This window comes from Neolamprologus multifasciatus, chromosome 3, assembly GCF_963576455.1.
Source record: "Neolamprologus multifasciatus chromosome 3, fNeoMul1.2, whole genome shotgun sequence".
Lineage (NCBI taxonomy): Eukaryota > Metazoa > Chordata > Actinopteri > Cichliformes > Cichlidae > Neolamprologus > Neolamprologus multifasciatus.
Genome location: NC_140441.1, coordinates 35,618,761 through 35,641,572, shown reverse-complemented (window position 1 = coordinate 35,641,572; position 22,812 = coordinate 35,618,761). Strand labels below are relative to the sequence as shown.

At 41.9% G+C, this 22,812-nt stretch overlaps 1 protein-coding gene and 1 pseudogene across 5 annotated transcripts; both read right to left on the bottom strand.

Moving 5' to 3' along the window:
- Window positions 1-238: 238 nt before the first annotated feature.
- On the bottom strand, window positions 239-4,241 carry LOC146522848 (tripartite motif-containing protein 16-like). Of its 4 annotated transcripts, none has more exons than XM_085154097.1 (2): window positions 3,728-4,241; window positions 239-1,793 (listed from the first exon to the last, which is right to left on the bottom strand). In XM_085154097.1, the coding sequence occupies exons 1-2, from the start codon at window positions 4,132-4,134 to the stop codon at window positions 527-529; spliced, it is 1,674 nt and encodes a 557-aa protein (XP_085010223.1). In that variant the 5' UTR covers window positions 4,135-4,241; the 3' UTR covers window positions 239-526. The 4 variants fall into 4 exon arrangements, with proteins under 4 accessions (XP_085010223.1, XP_085010221.1, XP_085010222.1 ...); XM_085154095.1 differs by having other exon boundaries at window positions 239-1,877; window positions 3,794-4,241; XM_085154096.1 differs by having other exon boundaries at window positions 239-1,905; window positions 3,831-4,241.
- A 7,127-nt stretch (window positions 4,242-11,368) lies between these two features.
- LOC146522847 (E3 ubiquitin/ISG15 ligase TRIM25-like) lies at window positions 11,369-21,297 on the bottom strand (annotated as a pseudogene). The gene is made up of 3 exons (XR_014873111.1): window positions 19,700-21,297; window positions 11,805-12,515; window positions 11,369-11,451 (listed from the first exon to the last, which is right to left on the bottom strand). The product of XR_014873111.1 is annotated as an E3 ubiquitin/ISG15 ligase TRIM25-like (transcript).
- Window positions 21,298-22,812: the final 1,515 nt, after the last annotated feature.

Genomic DNA, 22,812 nt, shown 5'->3' with positions numbered 1-22,812 from the left:
AATGATAATATGATATCAAAAACCTCAAGGATTTAATTTTTTGTTGCATTTTAAAAGTTCAAACTCAAAGACATTAAGTTTACAGTCATATATGATCAAGAAAATCAACAATCTTCACATTTCAGAAACTGGAACCAGCTTTAAATGTGACTAAAATGATGATAAAACAATCAATTCTCTAATCATTGACTAACTGATGAATCACTGCAGCTCCAATATATTGTTGCATTTGACAACCCACTACAGCAACTACAGAATAAAACCACTAACCAGACTGATGACAGATTTCAAACATGCTGAATATGAAGAGTAGTATCATTTAAACTCACATGATTATCAGCCATAAGAACAAATTCAGATTTATATTGATGTAAGGTATATAAATGTAAGTACAGTTTGAATCAGTGCAATATTATTTTCACACATCAATGGACCACTGAACTTCTCAGCTTCTAAAATGTAAAGCCTCATTTAGAAACTACACAAGTACATATAATGGTCAGGGATCAACATGAACCTGTCTTCTCTATTTGACTTTAATCAACTCTGCAGTGGCTTCAAATCCATAAAGCCAAAATCCAGCATAGAGCGGCTGAGTGAATGTGGTCTGGACTCTGTGGAGGAGAGTCATGGTTTCAGAGACGCTGTAGAAAGACAGAATACCTGCTCTGTGATCCAGGTACACTCCTACTCTGGAGGACCGAGGACCTGAGAGGACAGTTCGGACATTGTTGTGTCGAAATTCAAAACTGCTTGTGTTACAGTTTAATGACCAAGATTTCTCTTTATATCCAAATCCACATTCATATGAGATCCCTGCTCTGCTGATATCCTTGTATGCGACTGCTACACGTACTGCTCTCCCTCTCCACTCCACCTCCCAGTAACAACGTCCAGTCAGACTCTCTCTACTCAGGACCTGAGAACATACAGTGAATCTGTCTGGATGATCAGAATAAGACTGTTGTTGTTCAATTCTTGTTACTTTTCTGTTCCCCTCAGATAATAACAGACGTCTGTTTGCTGTGTTTGGATCCAGTGTGATTTCATGTGAATATTTTAAGAATCCAGCTCTGGTCTTTGGCTCTGGTGGTGACAGTAAAACATCCTCTTCAGTGACTGTCAGTGAGATGTTTGTCCATTCCTCTCTCAGAATGTCCTGTAGTTTATCTCTGGTCTCTGACACAGCTGCTGTCACATCCTCAAAGTAGCTCAGAGGACGAATATTGATGCTGGATGAGTGTGTAGACTCACTGAGTGCTGACAGTGAGGGGTAGTTGTGTAGAAACTGGTTGTGATCCTCTGTGTGTGAGAGCTGCTCCAGCTCGCCGTCTTTCCTCTTCAGCTCAGCGATCTCCTGCTCCAGCTTCTCCTGAAGCTCTTTGACTCGACTCACTTCAGTTTCCTGCTGGGATCTGACCTGCTGCTTCACATCAGAGCTTCTTTTCTGGAGGAGACAGATCAGCTCAGTGAACATCTTCTCACTGTCCTCCACTGCTTTATCAGCAGAGCCATTGATGGCCTCCACCTCCTGTTGAAGCAGCTTCACATCTTTCTCTCGCTCCTGGATTCTCTGCTGGATGTTTAGTCGTCTCACCTCGAGCTCCTTCTGCTTCTCAGTCCTTTCTGCTGCAGATGGGACTGTTTCATGGCCTTTATGTTCATCCATTGTGCAGAGATAACAGATACTCTGCTGATCAGTACGACAGAAAATCTTCATCACCTCATCATGACGAGAGCAGATGTTCTCCTGGAGCTTCACAGAAGTTTTAACAAGCGTATGCTTTTTAAAAGTTTGAGATTCATAGTGAGGTTGGAGGTGTTTCTCACAGTAAGAGGCCAGACAGACTAAACAGGACTTGATGGCTTTCAGCTTCCTCCCAGTGCAGACATCACAGGCCACATCTTCAGGTTCCAGCATAGCAGTGATCAGCTGGAGCAGCTTGGAGTCCAGTCTTCTTCAGCTGCTCCACTAAATCTGCTAACATGACGTTTTTCTCCAGGACAGGCCTCGGTATGAAAGTCTTCCTGCACTGAGGGCAGCTGTGGATTCCCTTCCTGTCCTCTTCATCCCAGAAACTTTTAATACAGTTCATGCAGTAGCTGTGTCCACAGGTTGTAGTCACCGGATCCTTCAGTAGATCCAAACAGATGGAACAAGAGAAGGTTTCTCGGTCCAGCTGAACTCCTTTCTGCGCCATTTCTCCTCTCAGTGTCAGTGACTGTGTGAGTTTCTCTTCCTTAAAACTGAAACTAGTCTGAGCTCTGATCTCAACAACATGTTTCTGCAGTGAATGGAGCCTGTCAGCTCTTACACGTCACCACATGTTGGTTACACCCATCTTCAAAGTGCAGATCTGAAGGGGAGGGAACGAGGAAACACGTGGACAGAGAGGAGGTGCTGTGTTTAAGAGCAGGAAGAAGAGGGAGGTTATCAGGCTGTGCTTCACTCCAGGAAGAGGAGCAGTTTGTTTAACCACTTTATTTACTGCTCACCTCAACGTTTAAACTTGTTAACCCTTTCTTCTATATAAATAAATGAAAAGTCCAACATTAGTGAACTCTGGACATAAATGTCTCATGGTTATAGTCACATGACCAGATTCTAAACTTGTAACTGTCAGAACAGCAGAGGCTGCTGCATTAATTAAAGCATATATAACGCAGTGTTCCTGCAAAAAATAAATATCTCAAAACAAAATCTTTCATTTTGTTTTGTTTTTGCATTTATAATCACTGCCGCAACAGAAATAACCATGCTTTTTATATAAGAATACAAGTTTTTTTTTCCTCATTTTCCACCTGTTGCGAGCAGCACTTTGTCCCCTTTACCACCACATGTTCCTTCTTCATACAAACACAAACCATTCTTATCTCTGCACTTCTCTTTCACCAACACTTATACACTAACAAACACACACTTTCTCTCTCTTGTCTTTCTTTCCAAAGCTCTTCTGGAAGTCTTGCTGATTTCAGGTAATTATTATCTTCACTTTACTGTCTCTCACTGTCAAAAACACTCTAATTGTTTGTGAGCATGGAAGTGCCTTTGCCAGCCCCACATCTATTGTTTGGTCTTTTTGTTTATCTTCCTCATGTAGTAGAGTTGAAATGGCTGCTCAGTGAGACAAAGGGAGAGCAGAAGATGACATTTTTCTTGCAGACATGCTTGTGGCTCAAGAAAAAGTGAATATCTGTTTTATATAATTTAGACATATAATACTTATGAAACTAAACATTGTGAATTCCAGAGTGAAATTTGTGTAATAGTCTGAAGAGTATTTCATGGTTCTCATGCAATGGTCACTTTTTATCATGAAAGTCAAAGGAAACTAAGTGCAGAGCAGCATCTGCTAAAGGCAGTAGACTCCATGTTGGTTGGGTGGAGAGAGATCCTGAAGGACGTCCGCTGTTAAAAAGAAGCAGAAGAGGAGATTGATGGCCTCCACCTCCTGTTGAAGCAGCTTCACATCCTTCTCTCACTCCTGGATTCTCTGCTGGATGTTTAGTCGTCTCACCTCGAGCTCCTTCTGCTTCTCAGTCCTTTCTGCTGCAGCTGGGACTGTTTCATGGCCTTTATGTTCATCCATTGTGCAGAGATAACAGATACTCTGCTGATCAGTACGACAGAAAATCTTCATCACCTCATCATGTCGAGAACAGATGTTCTCGACATTCGTCAATGTTCGTCTTCTTGGAGGGGGCCACCAGCTTGTGTTTCTTTAATGGAGCTGCATCATAGTGAGGTTGGAGGTGTTTCTCACAGTAAGAGGCTGGACAAGATAAACAGGACTTGATGGCTTTCAGTTTCCTCCCAGTGCAGACATCACAGGCCACATCTTCAGGTCCAGCATAGCAGTGATCAGCTGGAGCAGCTTGGAGTCCAGTCTTCTTCAGCTCCTCCACTAAAGCTGCTAACATGGTGTTTTTCTCCAGGACGGGCCTCGGTGTGAAAGTCTTCCTGCACTGAGGGCAGCTGTGGATTCCCTTCCTGTCCTCTTCATCCCAGAAACTTTTAATACAGTTCATGCAGTAGCTGTGTCCACAGGTTGTAGTCACCGGATCCTTCAGTAGATCCAAACAGATGGAACAAGAGAAGGTTTCTCGGTCGAGCTGAACTCCTTTCTGCGCCATTTCTCCTCTCAGTGTCAGTGACTGTGTGAGTTTCTGTTCTGTAGAAGTGAAACTAGTCTGAGCGCTGATCTGAACAACATGTGTTTCTGTAGGAGCCTCTGAGCACTTACACAACACCGCATGTTGATTTCATTCATCTTGAAAACTGCAGATCTGTGAGGAAGGCAAAGAGGAAACTTGTACGGAGAGGAAGTGCCTTATTTCATCAAGAATCTGAAGTAGTTTTCAGGCTTTGACACATTCTATACAAATTTTAAGATTTCTCTTCATGTGCGAGGTTAATCTTGAGATCTCTTTGTTTTCAAAGTTACAGCAAGTGGGTTTAGATTAACTTACAAAAAATGTCACTGACACTTTGGCAGCTTCAGTTTTCAAGAGAAAAGAGAGAAAAAAAAAGAAACATCTTACATTTGTTCACGGCTTACAACGCTATTGTTGCATTCAGGAACCACAGCATGGACAGTAGAAAAGAGTTTTAAGCTGTACATCAAAATTTCTCTGAATCAAAATGTAAACATTACAGAGTAATCAGAAGTCAGACTACATTAGTGCATTTTGTTTTTGTATATGACAATTCTTCTCAAAAACTGTTAACTCATAAGCTGAGTGACTGTCACGATCCTGGGTCTTTTGACCCAGCGTTTTGGGTTTTAGTTTATTTTGATGTTTATGGTTTAGGTTTAAGTTCACTGCGTTTTTTAAGTTCATTTATTTATTAGTTTCCCCTTGTGTTTTCAACCCCGGTGTTAAGTCTCCCTTGTCCTTTATGTGTTTCATGTCGGCATGTCTGTTGTTGTCAAATTCATGTTGTCATGTCTGCGTTTCATTATGTTTCCTGTTTTATTTTGAAAGAGGTCCTGTGTTCGTTGTGTTCAGTTTTACACTTCCCCTGTGACATTGTTATGTTCATTTGTTTCAGCTGTTGCCACTTCTCCTGATCACCTCATGTGTGTATTTAAGTCGTCAGTCTTCCAGTGTTCAGTGTCATGCCTCCCTCATAGCTGTGCGTTATTCTCCCTGTGTCTTCCCTGAGTTCATTATTATTAGAGGTTCCCAGTTCAGTTTTGTTCTTTGTTTCATCTCCACGCCTGCAATAAAGCAGTGTTTTTGAGTTCACGTTTGTGTTCACAGGCATGTCAGGGGGTTCGGTCTGCGACCCAGAATTTTCAGTTGATTTTGTATTTTTGATTTCTTATGTTACATTGATATAATGTGAGGCTCTTGTGTTATTATTAGTTAGGGTCCAGGTCAGTTTTAGTTTAGTTAATTTTATCATCCATGCTCCCTGGATTATATGTCATGTTTCCTGTCCACTCTGTCATGTGTTTCATGTCTGCGTGTTCCATGTTGTCAAGCTTGTGTTATCATGTCTGTCTCTCCTGTCTCCTGTTTCATTTTGAAAGGTCTGGTGTTTCCATGTTCAGTGTGTTTACTTTTACTTTTCCCTGTAGCATCATGATCATTTGTGTCAGGTGTGTCTCCCCAGCTGTTTCCACTTCCCTCATTACCCTTCTGTGTATTCAAGTCCTGTCTTCCACTTTTCATCCTTATGCCAGGGGTTCTCTTCATCAAAGAAATGAAAACTTATACCTATTAATAGGTTAATTTATTCCTATTAACAAAATGTCATTCTCTTCCTCCTCACCCCAAGCCTCATTTCCTGAACTGATGTCAGGGCTCTAGCACATGCAAATCCCCCATCCCAACAATACTATCTGGTTATAGGCTAACATAATGTTAGCTAAGGCTTGAGTGTCTCACTTTCCTTCTGATAAACAGTTTGATTACATCATCACATCAATTGAAAGTTTATTCACTGATCATCAGAGCAGAATGTAAGATCCTCTGTAAAGAAACAGTCACTAACACTGGCGAACAGCAAGTAATAGAGGCTTACCAACAGAAAACCTTGACTTGGCTGTCATCGGCCAGACGTGACCTTTACTGACTCATCAACTCATATTAGACTCATTTCTTAGAGCTTTACAGCTTCTTACTGACTAAATAAAAGTGGGCAGTTCTCACACAGCATTGACAGCTGAGGTAAACGGTGGCGTGACAGCCTTCCACAGATAGGGTGAAAACTCCAGGGCAGATCCCAATTTACTCCAAATAACAGCAGATATACACTGGGCAGCCAATTTGGTAAACAGTCTACATCTAAATTGTTTTCAATCTCTCTTGGTTGACAAAAAAAAATTATATGTCATATAGCACAACTGCATAACTGCATAATCCTGGCTAGAATTATGCAGTTGAATTGCTGGGGTACAAACAGATATCAGTTGACTGAAATCTGCAGTCTATAGACGTTTTGCCAATAAACACCTCCCAATTCTTAAAAGTTAAACCTACTGGTGACCGTAACAGGCCATTATAGCTGGAGTGCTAGTAATATACCAGCAGGAGAATGAAAAATGGAAAAATAAAATGTAAAACATAATAAATGGATCCTGGGACCAAAGGACCGACAGCATGGTTGCCTCACAAGGGACTTGCCTGCTGTCTGGGCCTTTCTATGTGCAGTTCACACAGAAACAATAGCTTGTTTTGTCATTTTATAAAGTTCTTTTTTGCTTTTTTGAATTACATTTTGTATAGCTCAGTGTACATGTGTGTCATAACACATCATCTCATCATAATCAGTCAAACCTAATAAAAGTTACCACTTGATGCCTTTGGAATGAGCATATTTATTTGTACAGTTATTGTAGCATACTCAATGAAGCTATGTAAAAATTTACCTTCATTCTACCATGCTACCTGGGGACTGCTCCATCATTCTCTCTCTTTCTGGAGCCCACAGCCAATGGCTGTCTGTTTTTGTTAAAGGTATCCAGGCCCGTCATGTTTTGCATTTGGTGTTGACCCTTCAAATTTTCTTCTCTTCTTCGCCGCTAAGTTTTAACACAATTATGATGACCTGGACCAGCTTGACACTTTGATAACATGATGGACACTGGACATGTTGAAATCTACAGGGTGGGCCATTTATATGGATACACTGTAATAACATGGGAATGGTTGGTGATATTAAAGTCCTGTTTATGGCACATTAGTATATGTGAGGGGGCAAACTCCTCAAGATGGGTGGTGACCATGGTGGCCATTTAGAAGTCAGCCATCTTGGATACAACTTTTGCTTTTTCAATAGGAAGAGGGCCATGTGACACATCAAACTTATTGGTAATGTCACAAGAAAAACAATGGTGTGCTTGGTTTCAACGTAACTTTATTCTTTCATGAGTTATTTACAAGTTTCTCTTTGTTCACAGCCATTGACATGTCGAAGAGGTTAACACATGAGGAGCGGATCGAAATTGTGTTGATATCTGGTGAACGCAGTAACTGGGTCATTGCAGCAGATTTCAATGCAAGACACGAGACCACCCATCTCCCATGCTACAGTTAGCAAACTGCTTGCTAAGTTTCGTGAAACTGGTTCAGCGTTGGATTTGCTAAAATGTGGACGCAAGAAAACTGTCACTAATGAAGAAACATCAGTGGCTGTCCTAGCTTCATTCAGCAAGAGCCCACAGCGTAGCACTCGCCGTATGTCACTGGAGAGTGGCATTAGTCGAACATCCCTTCGGTGGATATTAGCTACTCACAAATGGCACCCTTACAAACTCCAGCTACTGCAGCATCTCAACGAGGATGACCCAGATCGGCACACAGAATTTTCAGAATGGGGAAAACAAAAATTGGAACAGGACCCTCAGTTCACTCAGAAGATTTTGTTCAGTGATGAGGCAAACTTTTATGTGAATGGTGAAGTTAACAAACAAAACCACCGCTATTGGTCTGACACTAACCCACATTGGATGGATCCCTCCAAGATTGTTGGATTCATCCAGTCATCCATTACTACAGCATCCTGAGTACATTTTCTCCCTTTTAAAATTAATTTTTCAACAGAACAATATTAACAGTTCCAACATGAGCAATGACAAACAAAAAAAACAATTACATAATTGGTGACTCCCTACTTAAGGTTTTTCTTGTATTTGAATACCACAGTAAACAATCTATATTAATGTGGACTTTTTGATCAGAATCGCATTCACTGGCTATGTATATGCACACACACATATGAGGAATTTGGTTCCAGTAGATGGTGACTGTCAAGCACAGCAGTGTAAATAAATCTCAACAATGTAAGAGCAACACAATACCCCCCCCCCCCCCCCCCCAAAAAAAAAACCACACACATACACACGTATGGATATATGCATATACACATGCAAACACAAACATACACAAAGCTGTGTAAACCAACCATAAATAATACATAACATACAGGATGACAGAAGGGAAACGAAGTGAAATGAATACCACAGAATGCACATAAGGTGCAGTTGTACTCTGGCAGTGGGAGCAGTGTGACAATTCAACTGTTCAGGAGGAAGATGGTCCTGGTCTGCAGGCTTCTGTACCATCTGCCAGAGGGCAGTAGGTCAAAAAGTCTGTGTCCAGGGTGTGAGGGGTCTGTGATGATTTTCCCTGCCCGTTTCCTGGTTCTTGAGAGGTACAGGTCCTGGATGGAGGGCTAGGGGATGCCGATGACCTTTTCTGCTGCCCGTACAGTCTGCTGCAGTCTGCGCCTGTCCTGTTTGGTGGCTGCTCCATACCAAACTGTGATGGAGGAGCACAGGACAGTAAATGACTGCAGTGTAGAACTGGATCAGCAGCTCCTGTGGAAGACTGTATTTCCTCAGTTGTCTCAGGAAGTACATCCTCTGCTGGGTCTTTTTGAGGATGGAGTTGATGTTGGTACCCAGGAACTTGAAGATGTCCACAGTCGACACCTGGCTGTCTGATATGGTGAGGGGGAGCAGAGTTGAGGGATGTCTCCTGACGTCCACTGTCATCTCTACAGTCTTAAGCATGTTCAACTCCAGATTGTGCTGACTGCACCAGAGTACCAGCCGCTCAACTTCCTGCCGGTATGCAGACTCATCACCATCCTGAATGAGGCCAATGACCGTGGTGTCATCTGCAAACTTTGGGAGTTTAACAGCCGAGTTCTTGGAGGTGCAGTCATTGGTGTAGAGGGAGAACAATAGTGGTGAGAGTACACATCCTTGAGGGGCATCAATACTGAGGGACCGAGTTTCAGAGGTGATCTCCCCCAGCCTCACTTGCTGCTTCCTGTCTGTCAGGAAGCTGGTGATCCACTGACAGATAGCTGGTGACACGCTGAGCTGGGAGAGTTTAGAGGAGAGAAGTTCAGGCATGATGGTGTTCAAAGCCGAACTAAAGTCCACAAACAGGACCCTGGCATAAGTTCCCGGGCAGTCGAGGTGTTGCAGGATGTAATGCAGCTCCATGTTCACTGCATCATCCACCGACCTGTTTGCCGGGTAGGCAAACTGCAGGGGGTCCAACTGGTGGCCTGTAATGTCCTTCAGATGGGCTAACACCAGTCGTTCAAAGGATTTCATGACCACAGACGTCAAGGCGACAGGTCTGTAGTCATTCAGTCCTGTAATGGTGGGTTTCTTGGGGGACCTGGATGATGGTGGAGTGTTTGAAGGAGGAGGGAACTTCACACAGCTCCAGGGATCTGTTGAAGATGCGGGTAAAGATGGGAGCCAGCTGTTCAGCACAGATTTTGAGGCAGGAGGGTGAAACACCGTCTGGTCTGGGGGCTTTCCTGGACTTCTGTTTCTGAAACAGTCAGCTCACATCCTGAGTGTGTATTCTGAGTTTCAGGGAGAAGGAAAGGGGGGTGAGAGGAGTGATGAAGGTCGTTGAGACAGGATTGGGGAGGGTGATGGTAGTCGTTGAATCTGGATTGGGGAAGGTGGTGGTGGTCGTTGAGTCTGGATTGGGGAGAGTGGTCGTGGTCGTTGAGTCTGCATTGGGGAGGGTGGTCGTGGTCATTGAGTCTGGATTGGGGAGGGTGGTGGTGGACGTTGAGTCTGGATTGGGGAGCGTGAGGTGGGAAGGTGTTGGGGGTCAATGTCTGAAAAAATGTCTCTGGGGAGGGGATGGTGAGGCGTGGGAGTCTGTCCATCTCAAACCTGCATTAGAATGTATTCAACTCATTGGCCAGGTCTTTGTTTGCTTCAACAGGGGGTGGGGTGGTCTGTAGCTGGTGATTTCCTGCAGGCCCTTCCACACTGATGGAGGGTCATTGGCTGAGAGCTGTTCTTTAAGCTTCTGGGAGTAGATCCTTTCGGCTGCTTTTATCACCCCGGTCAGTGTGTTCCTGGCCTGTTTGACAGGGCCCTGTCACCACTTGTGTAGGCATCCTCCTCGGCCTTACGGAGATGTTGGAGTTGAGGAGAGAACCATGGTTTGTTGAGTATTATGAAGTCACTTTACTACTGTCTACTTAGTTGTAATGCATATATTGACACACATGCTTGCAGTAAATGCTGACAGTGTTGTAAAGAGTGCAGCTGTAGCATACTATACCAGATAAACTATACCATCACATCATTTCAGAAGCACTCAAAGCATCTGCTTCAACATTATATTTGGTCCCGAAAGAGCATGCAGTCTTCATGTAGACCTAACCTGATTAACAAGGTTAAAACCAAAAAAACCCTTCTATTTAAGTTTACTAAACTCGCCAGTAACACCACACTCAAAAAGAAAAAGTCCGGCATAGAGCGGCTGAGTGAATGTGGCCCGAACTTTGTGGAGGAGAGTCATGGTTTTAGAGACGCTGTAGAAAGACAGAATACCTGCACTGTGATCCAGGTACACTCCTACTCTCGAGGACCAAGGACCTGAGAGGGGAGTTTTGTTTTTGTTGTACAAAAACTCATAATGCTCTGTTTTACAACGTAAAGCCCAGGATTTGTCATTCCATCCAAATCCACATTCATCTGAGCGCCCTACTCTACTGATATTTTTGTAAGCAACTGCTACATAAATTCCCGCTTTCCCGCTCCACTCCACCTCGTAGTAACAACGTCCAGTCAAACTCTCTCTACTCAGGACCTGATACCAAAAGGTGAATCTATCTGAATGTTCAGAATGTAATGGTTGTTTTATTACTGTTGCTTTTCTGTTTCCTTCAGACAATAACAGCTGTCTGTGTGCTGTGTTTGGATCCAGTGTGATGTCACATGAATATTTTAAGAATTCAGCTCTGGTCTTTGGCGCTGGTAGTGACAGTAAAACGTCCACTTCAGTGACTGTCAGTGAGATGTTTGTCCATTCCTCTCTCAGAATGTCCTGTAGTTTATCTCTGGTCTCTGACACAGCTGCTGTCACATCCTCAAAGTACCTCAGAGGACGAATATTGATGCTGGATGAGTGTGTAAACTCACTGAGTGCTGACAGTGAGGGGTAGTTGTGTATAAAATGGTTGTGATCCTCTGTGTATGCGAACTGCTCTAGCTCGCCGTCTCTCCTCTTCAGCTCAGCGATCTCCTGCTCCAGCGTCTCCTGAAGCTCTTTGACTCGACTCACTTCAGTTTCCTGCTGGGATCTGACCTGCTGCTTCACATCAGAGCTTCTTCTCTGGATGAGACGGATCAGCTCAGTGAACATCTTCTCACTGTCCTCCACTGTTTTATCAGCAGAGCCATTGATGGCCTCCACCTCCTGTTGAAGCAGCTTCACATCTTTCTCTCGCTCCTGGATTCTCTGCTGGATGTTTAGTCGTCTCACCTCGAGCTCCTTCTGCTTCTCAGTCCTTTCTGCTGCAGCTGGGACTGTTTCATGGCCTTTATGTTCATCCATTGTGCAGAGATAACAGATACTCTGCTGATCAGTACGACAGAAAATCTTCATCACCTCATCATGACGAGAGCAGATGTTCTCCTGGAGCTTCTTGGAGGGGGCCACCAGCTTGTGTTTCTTTAATGGAGCTGCATCATAGTGAGGTTGGAGGTGTTTCTCACAGTAAGAGGCTAAACAGACCAAACAGGATTGATGGCTTTCAGCTTCCTCCCAGTGCAGACATCACAGGCCACATCTTCAGGTCCAGCATAGCAGTGATCAGCTGGAGCAGCTTGGAGTCCAGTCTTCTTCAGCTGCTCCACTAAAGCTGCTAACACAATGTTTTTAACCAGGACAGGCTTTGGTATGAAAATCTTCCTGCATTGAGGGCAGCTGTGGATTCCCTTCCTGTCCTCTTCATCAAAGTGAGATTTAATACAGTTCATGCAGTAGCTGTGTCCACAGGGAATAGCCACCGGATCCTTCAGTAGATCCAAACAGATTGAACAAGTGATGGTTTCTCGATCCACTTGAACTCCTTGCTGTGCCATTTATCCTCTCAGTGACAGTAGGTGTGTGAGCATTTATTTTGTAGATGGTAACCTAGTTTGAGTTCATAGGTGAAGTGTTTCAGTGGTGAATGAAGCTTGTGAAGTTTTGTGTATCACCACGTTGGTTTCAGTCATCTTCAAACTGCAGATCTAAAGGACAGTGATCAAAGAAACATGGGTTATTCTATCACTATGTTGTGTTTGCATCTAATATATCAGTGTTGATGGATGCCAAATGAGGAGGTGAGTGTTCTGTGCTGTGACCTTTAGTGTTGTGGAGAATTTGGCTACTTTAGTTGGAACACCTGTGAGTGTTGTTGGCCAGGTGATGGCAATAACAATGTGGGGTGGTGATTCAGCCTTGTTGTGATCATTGTGTGGCCATAGCTCTCCATTTGTGGTTGGTCACTAGCATGCTTGCTTTACGGAACTTTGGAGATTAAAGTAACTTGTTGTGGTATGTGACCACTTGTGTGGTGGAGACAACAGGTCACTTGGTTGTGGTTATTATCTTTTGTGTTAGACTGATATTACCTGAAGTGCTTTAATACTGTGCCTTATATTAATCAAAATGCCATATAATCATATATTGCAGTACTAAGTGGACACAGCCCAGAATAATAAAGGCATTAGAATACATGTCCTTCAGTTGTAGACTCCCGCCCACGTTTGCCAGCAGAACAGTAGATAACAGGGAACTATCTTCTAGTGGAAACTTGCTGAAATGCTATTGTTTAGACTAGAATGGGGTGCCCGGTATTAAAACTGTCAAGTTCCCGTCACCATTTTGAGATCCGCAGCAACGTGTTATGCAGGACGCATTTCCCTTCTAGAAGTGATTGTGTAAGAGAATAAAGTGTGAAATGGTCTACTGAGCAGTGTGTGTGTGTTGTCTTCCATCGGATGAGGAATCAGAAGAATGCAGTGAAGTGTTTATATTTAACAGCTGATACTTTTGTTTTGTGTTGTAGCAGGTCAAGTAATCGTTTTGGGTTTGACTGTTGTCCTTCTTTGTGTTGGGTCATATTAGTTTTTGTGTGTTCGGTGTGGCAACTTCAAATCCTCATGCAGGGGCATCCATGCTTAAAGATGCGAACTATAGTAATGTCAACGCTGAGCTTCTGTTAGCTTTTACTTTTCTTTCAGGTTTGGGGATCAATGACCAGAAAGCTTCAGAGTGGGTTTTAATTTATTTTAGGGGTCCTAGAAGAACCTTTTTGAGGGAGGAGGTGTAACACCCATCTGCAGCCCCTAATCTCCTCAGTGTGTTCAGATGGTGCTAACTGGCCACACCTAGTCAGGTGTTGATAAAAGCATACCTGAGACAGGCTTTCCAGAAGGCTCACTAGTCTTTGCCTTGGTGGCTCAGCTGTTTTAGCCAACCTGCTATGCCATTTTAAGATAAAACCTCTTATTACTAACACTCTGGTATTTGTCTCCTTTTTTTATGTTGCGATTTTTGAGTCATAATAGTCATGCTTGTCTGAAAACCCTTTAGAAAATTGGTCACTAATTTATTTAAATTGATAATACTGATAATACTTTTCCCCAAATCTGGTTGAAAGGGGCATGCCCTGGAGCCGGGAGAAGGGATCATCTGCAAAAACCTGAAGACATGCTTTAAGACTTGAGACTAAAACATTACAAGCCACATTTGCCAGCCCTACTGTGGACCCAGGAGTAGGGATGGGTACCGGTATCCGGTGCCATTATGGCACCGGTTCTGACATAAATGGTAGTAACCAGACCGAAAAGCAGTGCACATTTCTGTGCTTTATTTCTGTGCTTTATTTCGGTGATTTTTTTTTCCTGAGATGTCACACACTTTGGATTCTAGCCAATCATTTTACCTTTGCAGGCATAGTAGGCGGGCCCAGGTACGTACGTTCTTTTAGAGCAGAGCTACAGATTAAAAATGCCCAAGGCGAAGCGGTCAAAGTCTGGCTGTACTTCACAGCAAAAGATGCAAACTCAGCAGCCTATAACAAGTGCTTTAAGGTGATACTATGCAAAGGAGGTAACACCTCGAATCTGATGAAACACCTGGCGATTAGCATTTAGCATTTTGTTAAAAGCTGAGAAATGCGCCATATTAGATAGCTTGCTGCACACCGAGCACATTTACTGCGGGTGGGTTGCCTGTTATCGGACCCGGAGTTAGCAACATCCCCCAAAAACCCGAAGAGGAGAGTCCTGGCCCCTAGCCCTGCCAGTGTAGCAGAAATGATGACGGATGATGATGATGGCAGCAGCAGCCGTTCTTCTCTGCATGAGTAGCTTAATGTTGTATAATTTACGTTGAGTAGGCTAACCACATTATTACATTAATGCATGTAAGGTGAACTAGCAAACACTGGCGTAGTTACATGAGGCTGTCTTCTTGTTTGATGGCAGATGCTCCCTTGTTACATAACATTGTTATCTTTTTTACAATGTTTTTATCTTTTTACAAAAAAAAAAACAAAAACAAAAAAAACAGCTGAACATGAGAGGTTTTTGGACAAAGTCTGTGTTCTCCATTCTTTAAGCACCGGTTCAAGCACCGGTACCATTTCAAAAGTACCAGTTTGGTACTGGTATTAGATAAAACCTAAACGATACCCATCCCTACCTCGGAGGTGCTGTAGAAGTGTGGTGCAATGTGGATCAGATAGACCCACCAGGGCATTCACCTCTAAATGCTATTCTTGGTATCAAGTAAGTTTGAAGCCTGCAAATAGATGAGGGGGTTGCTTCCCTTCTTCTGTGTGTCAGGAAATAGATCTTGACTTGTTTGTGTATTTGTGCAGAGAGACAGTTCAGAGTTCATCACCCTTCTGGAAGTCAATGGGTGGGGGTGCTGGAAAGTGTCTGTGGTGAGGCATGGTCAGTGGTGCCGTGCGGACGCACCTGCATGGCATCCACAATCACACCCGTCTGTTAAAACATGGGGAGTCAGGGGTTGGTAAACGATTGTGGTGTGATGTATGTGCGGCTGCCAGCAGAGAGCTGGTCCTGCCGTGCCTTATTCCCATCTGAGGACTTCAGTGTTCTGCTTGGGGACCACAACACTCCCATGGGCAATGATGGTAAAACCTGGGGGCAATAGCTAGAAGAACCAGAATGCCCAGTGTAGAATTAAGTGGTGTTCTGTTCTTGGACTTCTATGCCTTATAGATCTCTGGGTAAAAGATAAACGAATCTCAGCGCAGGTGTTAAGTGTCTGTTGTGGCAGTTTTCTCCAAACCAAGTAATGGAGAAGTGCTGAAGGGAGTCATCAAGTTGAATGAGTCCCACAAGCTTAGCTTGTGGGACTCCACAGGCAGCTAAGAAAGACTTGCTGGACAAGTGGAGAGTGGCCCTGGCAGTAGCTGAAGCAAAAACCTAGGTGTGGAAGGAATTTGGCAAGGTCATGAAACAAAGTCTTTTGGTGAGCCTCAAAGTGATTTTGGCTTTGATTATGGTTAGTATACTCAGGAAAGGGAAGCAGCATTCTACACACACCGTACATAGTGCAGCTGGTGTGCTGCTGACCTCAACTGAGGATATAGTCAGACCATAGAAGGAATACAGTGAGGATCTCCTCAATCAAGGACCGCAAAGCAACAACAAGGCTACAACAAGACAGCAGAAGTGTGTAGGCCTGTAACAAAAGAGGGAAAACAGTCATCCAGGGTCCACCCTACTATACACCAAATTGTAAATAATGCATGAGGATTATCACATTTTAACAATTATCCCCATTCAGCCTGGGGAAATGAATCCGGACTGCAATACTTTTTTTTTTTTTTTTTTTTTTTTAATTAAAGTTTTTTATTATTTTGAACAATTAAGAAAACCATAACATATCCCAAAACAACAAAAATAAAAACACACTCAGTGAAGAAAAATAAATAAATATATAAATAAAATAAATAAATAAATAAATAAATAGATAAACCGTTGCACACACAGTTAATTCTTAATTCATACTGTATCTCACATTTTCTTCATGTTGTATGTCCATATAAAAAAAAAAAAAAAAAAAAAAAAAAAACTGTCCCATTGTTCTGTTAGAGTCTCTGTCTTACTGCTCAGTCTTCCCAGAATTTTCTCACATGCGGCATTTTCAGTCATTTTCTCCTTCCACTTTTTTAGGGTTGGAGTCCGAGGGTCTTTCCAAAGTGTTAAAATGAGATGAACACACATCACAATCCCAGTGTTTAACACTCTAAAGCCTGCTTTGTCTAACTTTGGCACCTCGCCTCTGTCCCCCAATAGGCACAGTCTTGGTGATCTAGATAATTTAAGTTTCACCCAACCATCCATATATTTTAAAACATTTTTCCATATTGGGGAGACCAGTGGATATTCCCATAAAGCATGTACTAACGTACCTTTTCCTTCTTGGCACTTCCAGCACAGGTCGTCTTTACTGATTCCCATTTTATGAAGTCTCGTTGGTGTAGAATAGTACCTATTGAGAATTTTATATTGAATACATTTGCCTCTAGCTTCCCTAATGTAGAACCCATTTTCAGAAATAATTGAATCCCATGTTCCCTCATTGAAGGAACAATCTAGATCTTTTTCCCAAGCCCTTTTAAGACTTTTACATCTGTTGTTTTTAACCCAATGACATAAATGATACCATTTTGATGCCTTTGCAGTTAAGGGTGGAAGTACAACAAAAATTCTCTATGACATTTTTCTCTTGAGACAATTTTATTTTATCTTTCAGACAGTCTCTCATTTGTAAATATCGCCAAAAATGGCCAGGTCCTTCCAAATTAAACTTTACTGTCAAATCATTGAAGGACATAAACATGTTATCTTCATATAAGTCACTTATTAATCTTATGCCTTTTTTGTGCCACTGTGGCCGATAAATTGTTTGTTTACCTATTTTTATTTTTGGGTTGTGCCACAGGGGTGCATATTTTTGAAAGTATGAGGAGAGTTTACAGCTCTTGTGAACCTCTTGCCACACCATTTTTGAAAACTTTAAAATAGGGTTATCTACTCTATTCCCTTTATTGTCCGGTTTTTGAGCCAACACCTCAATGGGAGTGAATGGAAAGACCAGTTCACGTTCCATTAGAAACCAGTCTAGGTCCGAATTTATTGCTGCCCAGTGTTTACACAGCTTGAACATCTCAAATGAGATGCTGTACTGTTTTATGTTGGGTAGGGATAAACCACCTTCTTTTCTCGGTTGGTACAGTCTACCAAGATTGATCTGCGGTCTACCACCATCCCAAAGAAAGTGTTTTATCATATTATCATATCTTGAGAAAATTTGAGGTGAAATACAAATTGGTATCAATCCAAAGAAATAATTGATCAGAGGAGCTACTGCCATCTTTATCGTATTTACTTTGCCCCATAATGTCAAGTGCAGCTTACCCCATTTCTCCAAATTAGTTTTAATCCTAGTTAGTACTTTTCCTACATTATCATTCATAATCTCATCGACATTCGGATTAAGTGTTATTCCTAAGTATTTTATCCCTTTTTCTAACACATTGAAATTGAAAGCTGACAATGAATTAGCAATACATGTTTGAGATATTGGCATTGCCTCCAACTTATGCCAGTTAATTTTGTAGCCTGATATCTTAGAGAATTCACCAATAACATTTAGCAATTTTGTTATAGAATTAGTAGGGTCCTGACACACCACCAAAATATCGTCTGCATATAGAAATAATTTATGTTCTCTCCCCCCTCCATTCACACCCACAATACTTGAATCTTCCCTAACTTTAATAGCCAGGGGTTCCAAAAAGATAGTGAACTAAGACTACAACCCTGATGGGTAGACCTGGAAATATTTAAAAAAGGGGACATCAGTCCATTGGTGCGAACAGAGGCTTTCGGCCCTGAATAGAGTGTCTTAACCCATCTACAAAAATTATCACCAATTTCAAATTTTGATAATGCGGTGAATAAAAAAAACTCCATTCGACCCTGTCAAAAGCTTTCTGTGCGTCAAGCGAAATTATTACAACCGGTTTTGGGTTATTTTTATTAGCCCACATAAAATGTAATAATCTCCTCATGTTATCAGCTGATGATTGATGCTTAATAAACCCCACTTGGTCATTGTGAACAATCTGTGGCAACACCGTCTCCAGTCTTGCTGCCAAGATCTTTGACAGTATTTTACAATGCACATTTATTAAACTAATAGGTCTAAAATTGGTTGGGTCAGTTAAATCTTTATCATCTTTTGACAAGAGTTTTATAATAGCTTGATTGAAACTTTCAGGAAGTGTGCGATATTGGAAAGCTTCCTGGAATACTTTAGTTAAAAATGGGGCAAGTATATCTGTAAACTTTTGATAATATTCGGCTGTAAAGCCATCTACACCTGGTGACTTCCCAGTTTTCATTGCATTAATGGCTTTTTTTAACTTCTGCCTCTCTTATAGTTGCCTCCAATCGGCCCTTTTCTTCCAGAAGAACTTTTGGTATTGTTAATTTATCAAAAAAGGATTCCAATTCTTCTATACTAGCCGTGATCTCAGAAGTATAGAGATCCTCATAAAACAATTTGAAAACGTCATTAATATCCCAAGATGATGTCATCAATTTATCATGTTTTTTAATTGCCGTGATCACACTTTGATTTTCTAGCCGTTTAAGTTGTCTAGCCAGTAATTGTCCTGTTTTTCCCCCATTCTCATAGAAATTTGGTCTGCAATAATTAACAGCATGTGATCTTTGGCACCTTGAACAGGAACGAGTGCAAGTTGCCAGAGCTCAAGAGTGGACCACAGATGCTCCTTATAACCAACCTCTGATTAACAGCTAAGGGAGGGGTGAATGTTCATGCTGCGTTCACAGACACCATATATGAACCAACATCCACCAAATCTAACCCTGCACACACTGGCATCTCTTCCTTAGAGAAAGCAGAGTTTAGAGATACAGGGGACAAATTTTTTATTATTTTGTTGGTCCAGAAACATTAAATGTAAAAACTGTACATTTGAGTTAAAATATATATTTATAATTTTTATAAATGACAAATTAAAAAGGCATGAACATTTTTTTGTATCGAAAAAAATACCGAACCGTGAATTTTGTGTATCGTTGCACCCCTTAGTGATAGATAGATAGATAGATAGATAGATAGATGTGTGTGTGTTAAAAAAGGCAGAAACAAGCTTCCATATTTTTTTTTTACCCTTGTATCAAATATATTACTGAAATGAATCTGTCACTCCCCTTTCCTCTGTCTGTAACAAGTCGTATTATGAATTGGTTGTAAAAGTACACAATTAAGGTTTCTTAGATTCCCCAGGTTTATTAGAGATTATTTTTAAACTAGTCTGTGTCACAAAAACGGTCACATTTCAAACTTTACTCACAGTTTTAGCAGCTCTCCTCCGCGATGTATTCTGGGATATTTGGCTGCACAAAGTCCACACAAGTCACCACCGATGCACGCTCAATAGAATGGGAGGAGCGGGAACAAATCCAGGCTGTCAATGCACATATTTATTTACACACACTCGGCCAGTATATTTCAATAAGGAACGTAAAACAGCGTTGCAACCAGCATGTTTTAAAGCTAATGCCGGGCTCACACTGTGCGATTTTGTCAGCTGCGCGATTCAGCTCCTGCTCAAACTGTACGATTGACTCGCAGGGGTTAAAAGTTCGTAGGTCACGATGCAGGGTCTCACACTATACGACCCGATGCTCTGATGCGACCCGAGTGCTCACACTGTGCGTCCATAAAATGAAGGTTATAACAGAAATTCTGTCGCTCGCTCTCCCTCTCCGTCTTTCACTCACACAGACACGCACACCACCGCCATCAACTTTGCTAAATTGCTAATGAAAAACATTGATCAGGCAGCTGTGATTGAGCAGCAATGTCCATCCAACTATTTTCACGGTTGTTGTGGTCGTGATAATTTTGTGAGGCCACATCGAAAAGGCTCGGATGAGCTTTCCAAAGTTCTACAAGTGCCTCCATCGTGTCCAGATCACACGCTGCACTGCCGTGCTGCGCCGTCTTTTTCGCCGACATTTGTGTTTGCGCATGCGCAGTGTGAGAAAGTGCGGCGACACCCTCTCGACGGACCAAGCGATTGATGATCGGGAGCTGGTGGTGAGGTGTTAATCGCTTCTCGTTACCCCACGTATACTAAACGACGCACGATGAAGGCCAAAATCGGGCCGATCGCCAAAACGGTCGCACGACTCAAAAATCGGCTCAAAATGGGCCAAAAATTGCACAGTGTGAGCCCGGCATAACAGAGGCGTTAAGAAAGCCATTACCAAAACATTACTTTTCTCATGATTTTCCTCCTTCTGCTGAAAGCAAGGGTTAATAAAGTTAAGAATGACTCAGTCTGTACTCATTTGGATTGAAGCCAGACTTGTGTGATGGGGAGACTTATATTTGTGTCCCTATGAAGTCATTTTAAAATGCTACAATTACCTTGTGATTTTAACGGTCTGCCCTAATCTCATACTACGCATCGCCTCCGGCTGCAGGTCATTGATGGGATAAAGTGGATGGAGATTCGCTCCAAGCCGGGTGTGTACGTGAAAAAAATCGCCCTATGCACACAAAAAACACCGACATGGAACTGCAAGGTGGCACAATTACATTAGCGGTAGATAGTATGCACTAAAAGCTACAACTTCAATGGGTTATCCAGCAAAAAAAACTACTATTAAACTAAGAGCACATCACAACTTACCGACAGCAGTGACGCAGCAGAGTGAGGGAGGAAACACGGAAGCTCGGGGAGTATAAACAGTAGGCGTGCAGCAGCGGGTTTTATTCCTTCCAGACTTTATTTAACGACTGTCATACATTGTTTTTTAGATTTCAAAGAAGACTCCGTGTAGCAATTCGTTTTCCATGTATTTGATTGAAATGACAAAATGCTCTAAAATGATTAAAGAGCGTCATTTTGATCTGTGAATGTGAAAGTTAAGAGTCTGTTAATCGGTGCAGATCTCTGGAGGGCAGGCAGGGGAGTTTCCAGTCCACATTTCCAGAATGTGGACAATAAGGCACAATTGGGAAATCTGATTATTTAATAGGATTAAATATAGAGTAAATAGAAACATTGGGTATGACTTTTCAGGCCAACGTGCCAAAACAGGCATTTCTGATGTCTTTTTGTACTACACTTTTCCTTCTCTTTCTTTCTAAATTCTTTAAGAAACTCTTCAGTCATTTTACACTTTACAATTTGTTCTGAATAACCTATCTTTTCTTCCTTTGAAGGGTAATTCTTAGAACACTTAAGTTTTCTTATAAGTTGGTCACTAAGAGCAATTCTTAGAAGCTGAAAGCTTTGTAAATGTAAACATGTGGCCAGTTTTCTGTGAGTAGTGGTTGTTTTAACAGTCACTGTAATTACCCCCTGCTTCAAATGTGATATAATGTTTTTTCCTCCAGAAACAAGAAAGCAAGAGAAAATATACTTTCTAAACAAATTCAAATAATTCTTACATGATTTAGTTAACGAAACACAAGTTCAGAAAATACAAATCAAGAAATAACGTGTAGTCACAAAGGTGATCTCTGTGTAGAGAAGAAAAAGGACAACAGTGATGAAGACCAAAGAAAACTGGAAACTAAAACACACTTGTTAACAGGCGTCCCTTAATGACTTCTGTCTATTTTAGTTTAATGAACTCTGCAGTGTCATTGTCATAATAAAAAAAACCCAAGTCCAGCATAGAGCGGCTGAGTGAATGTGGTCTGGACTTTGTGGAGGAGAGTCATGGTTTCAGAGACGTCATAGAAAGACAGCGAAAAACTCATGAGAATTTCAAAGCTGTTCTTTAACACTCCGACACTGGTCTCTCAATCTCCCATTGGAGAGGTTTTGATTTTCTTGTGCCAAAATGTATAACACGTTGGCTCGAAAGCAAATTTCATGTCACAATGTAATGCCCAAGATTTATCATTCCATCCAAATCCACATTCATCTGACATCCCGACTCTGCTGATATTCTTGTATGCGACTGCTATAAGAATTCCTATCCTACACCACTTCACTTCCAAGTAACAACGTCCAGTCAGACTCTCTCTACTCAGGACCTGTCTAAACACAGTGAATCTGTCCGGATTACTAGTGTAACACTCTTGATCGTAATATACCATAACTTCTCGATTTCCTTAAGATAATGAAAGCTGTCTGTTTGCTGTGTTTGGATCCAGTGTGATTTCACGTGAATATTTTAAGAATCCAGCTCTGGTCTTTGGCTCTGGTGGTGACAGTAAAACATCCTCTTCAGTGACTGTCAGTGAGATGTTTGTCCATTCCTCTCTCAGAATGTAACTCTTTTTTTTCTCGTTTTTTTCTACATTATATTGAAATGTTTCATTATTGCAAACATCTCAGGCGGAGAGAGGTCGTGGAGTGTCAGCCTATGGTGTCCAGTGTGTGTGTCCAGGAGAGATGACCTGCACTGTTTTCCTCTGAGGAGGTAAGACTGTCCTAATTTA

Excerpts from the sequence above, each read along its gene's own strand:
- LOC146522848 (XM_085154095.1), bottom strand. The coding sequence starts at position 4,134 with ATGGCGCAGAAAGGAGTTCAGCTCGACCGAGAAACCTTCTCTTGTTCC. Across the intron at positions 1,878-3,793 it reads AGGAAACTGAAAGCCATCAA|GAAGCTGAAAGCCATCAAGT; the intron begins GTCCTGTTTATC and ends CTGCACTGGGAG.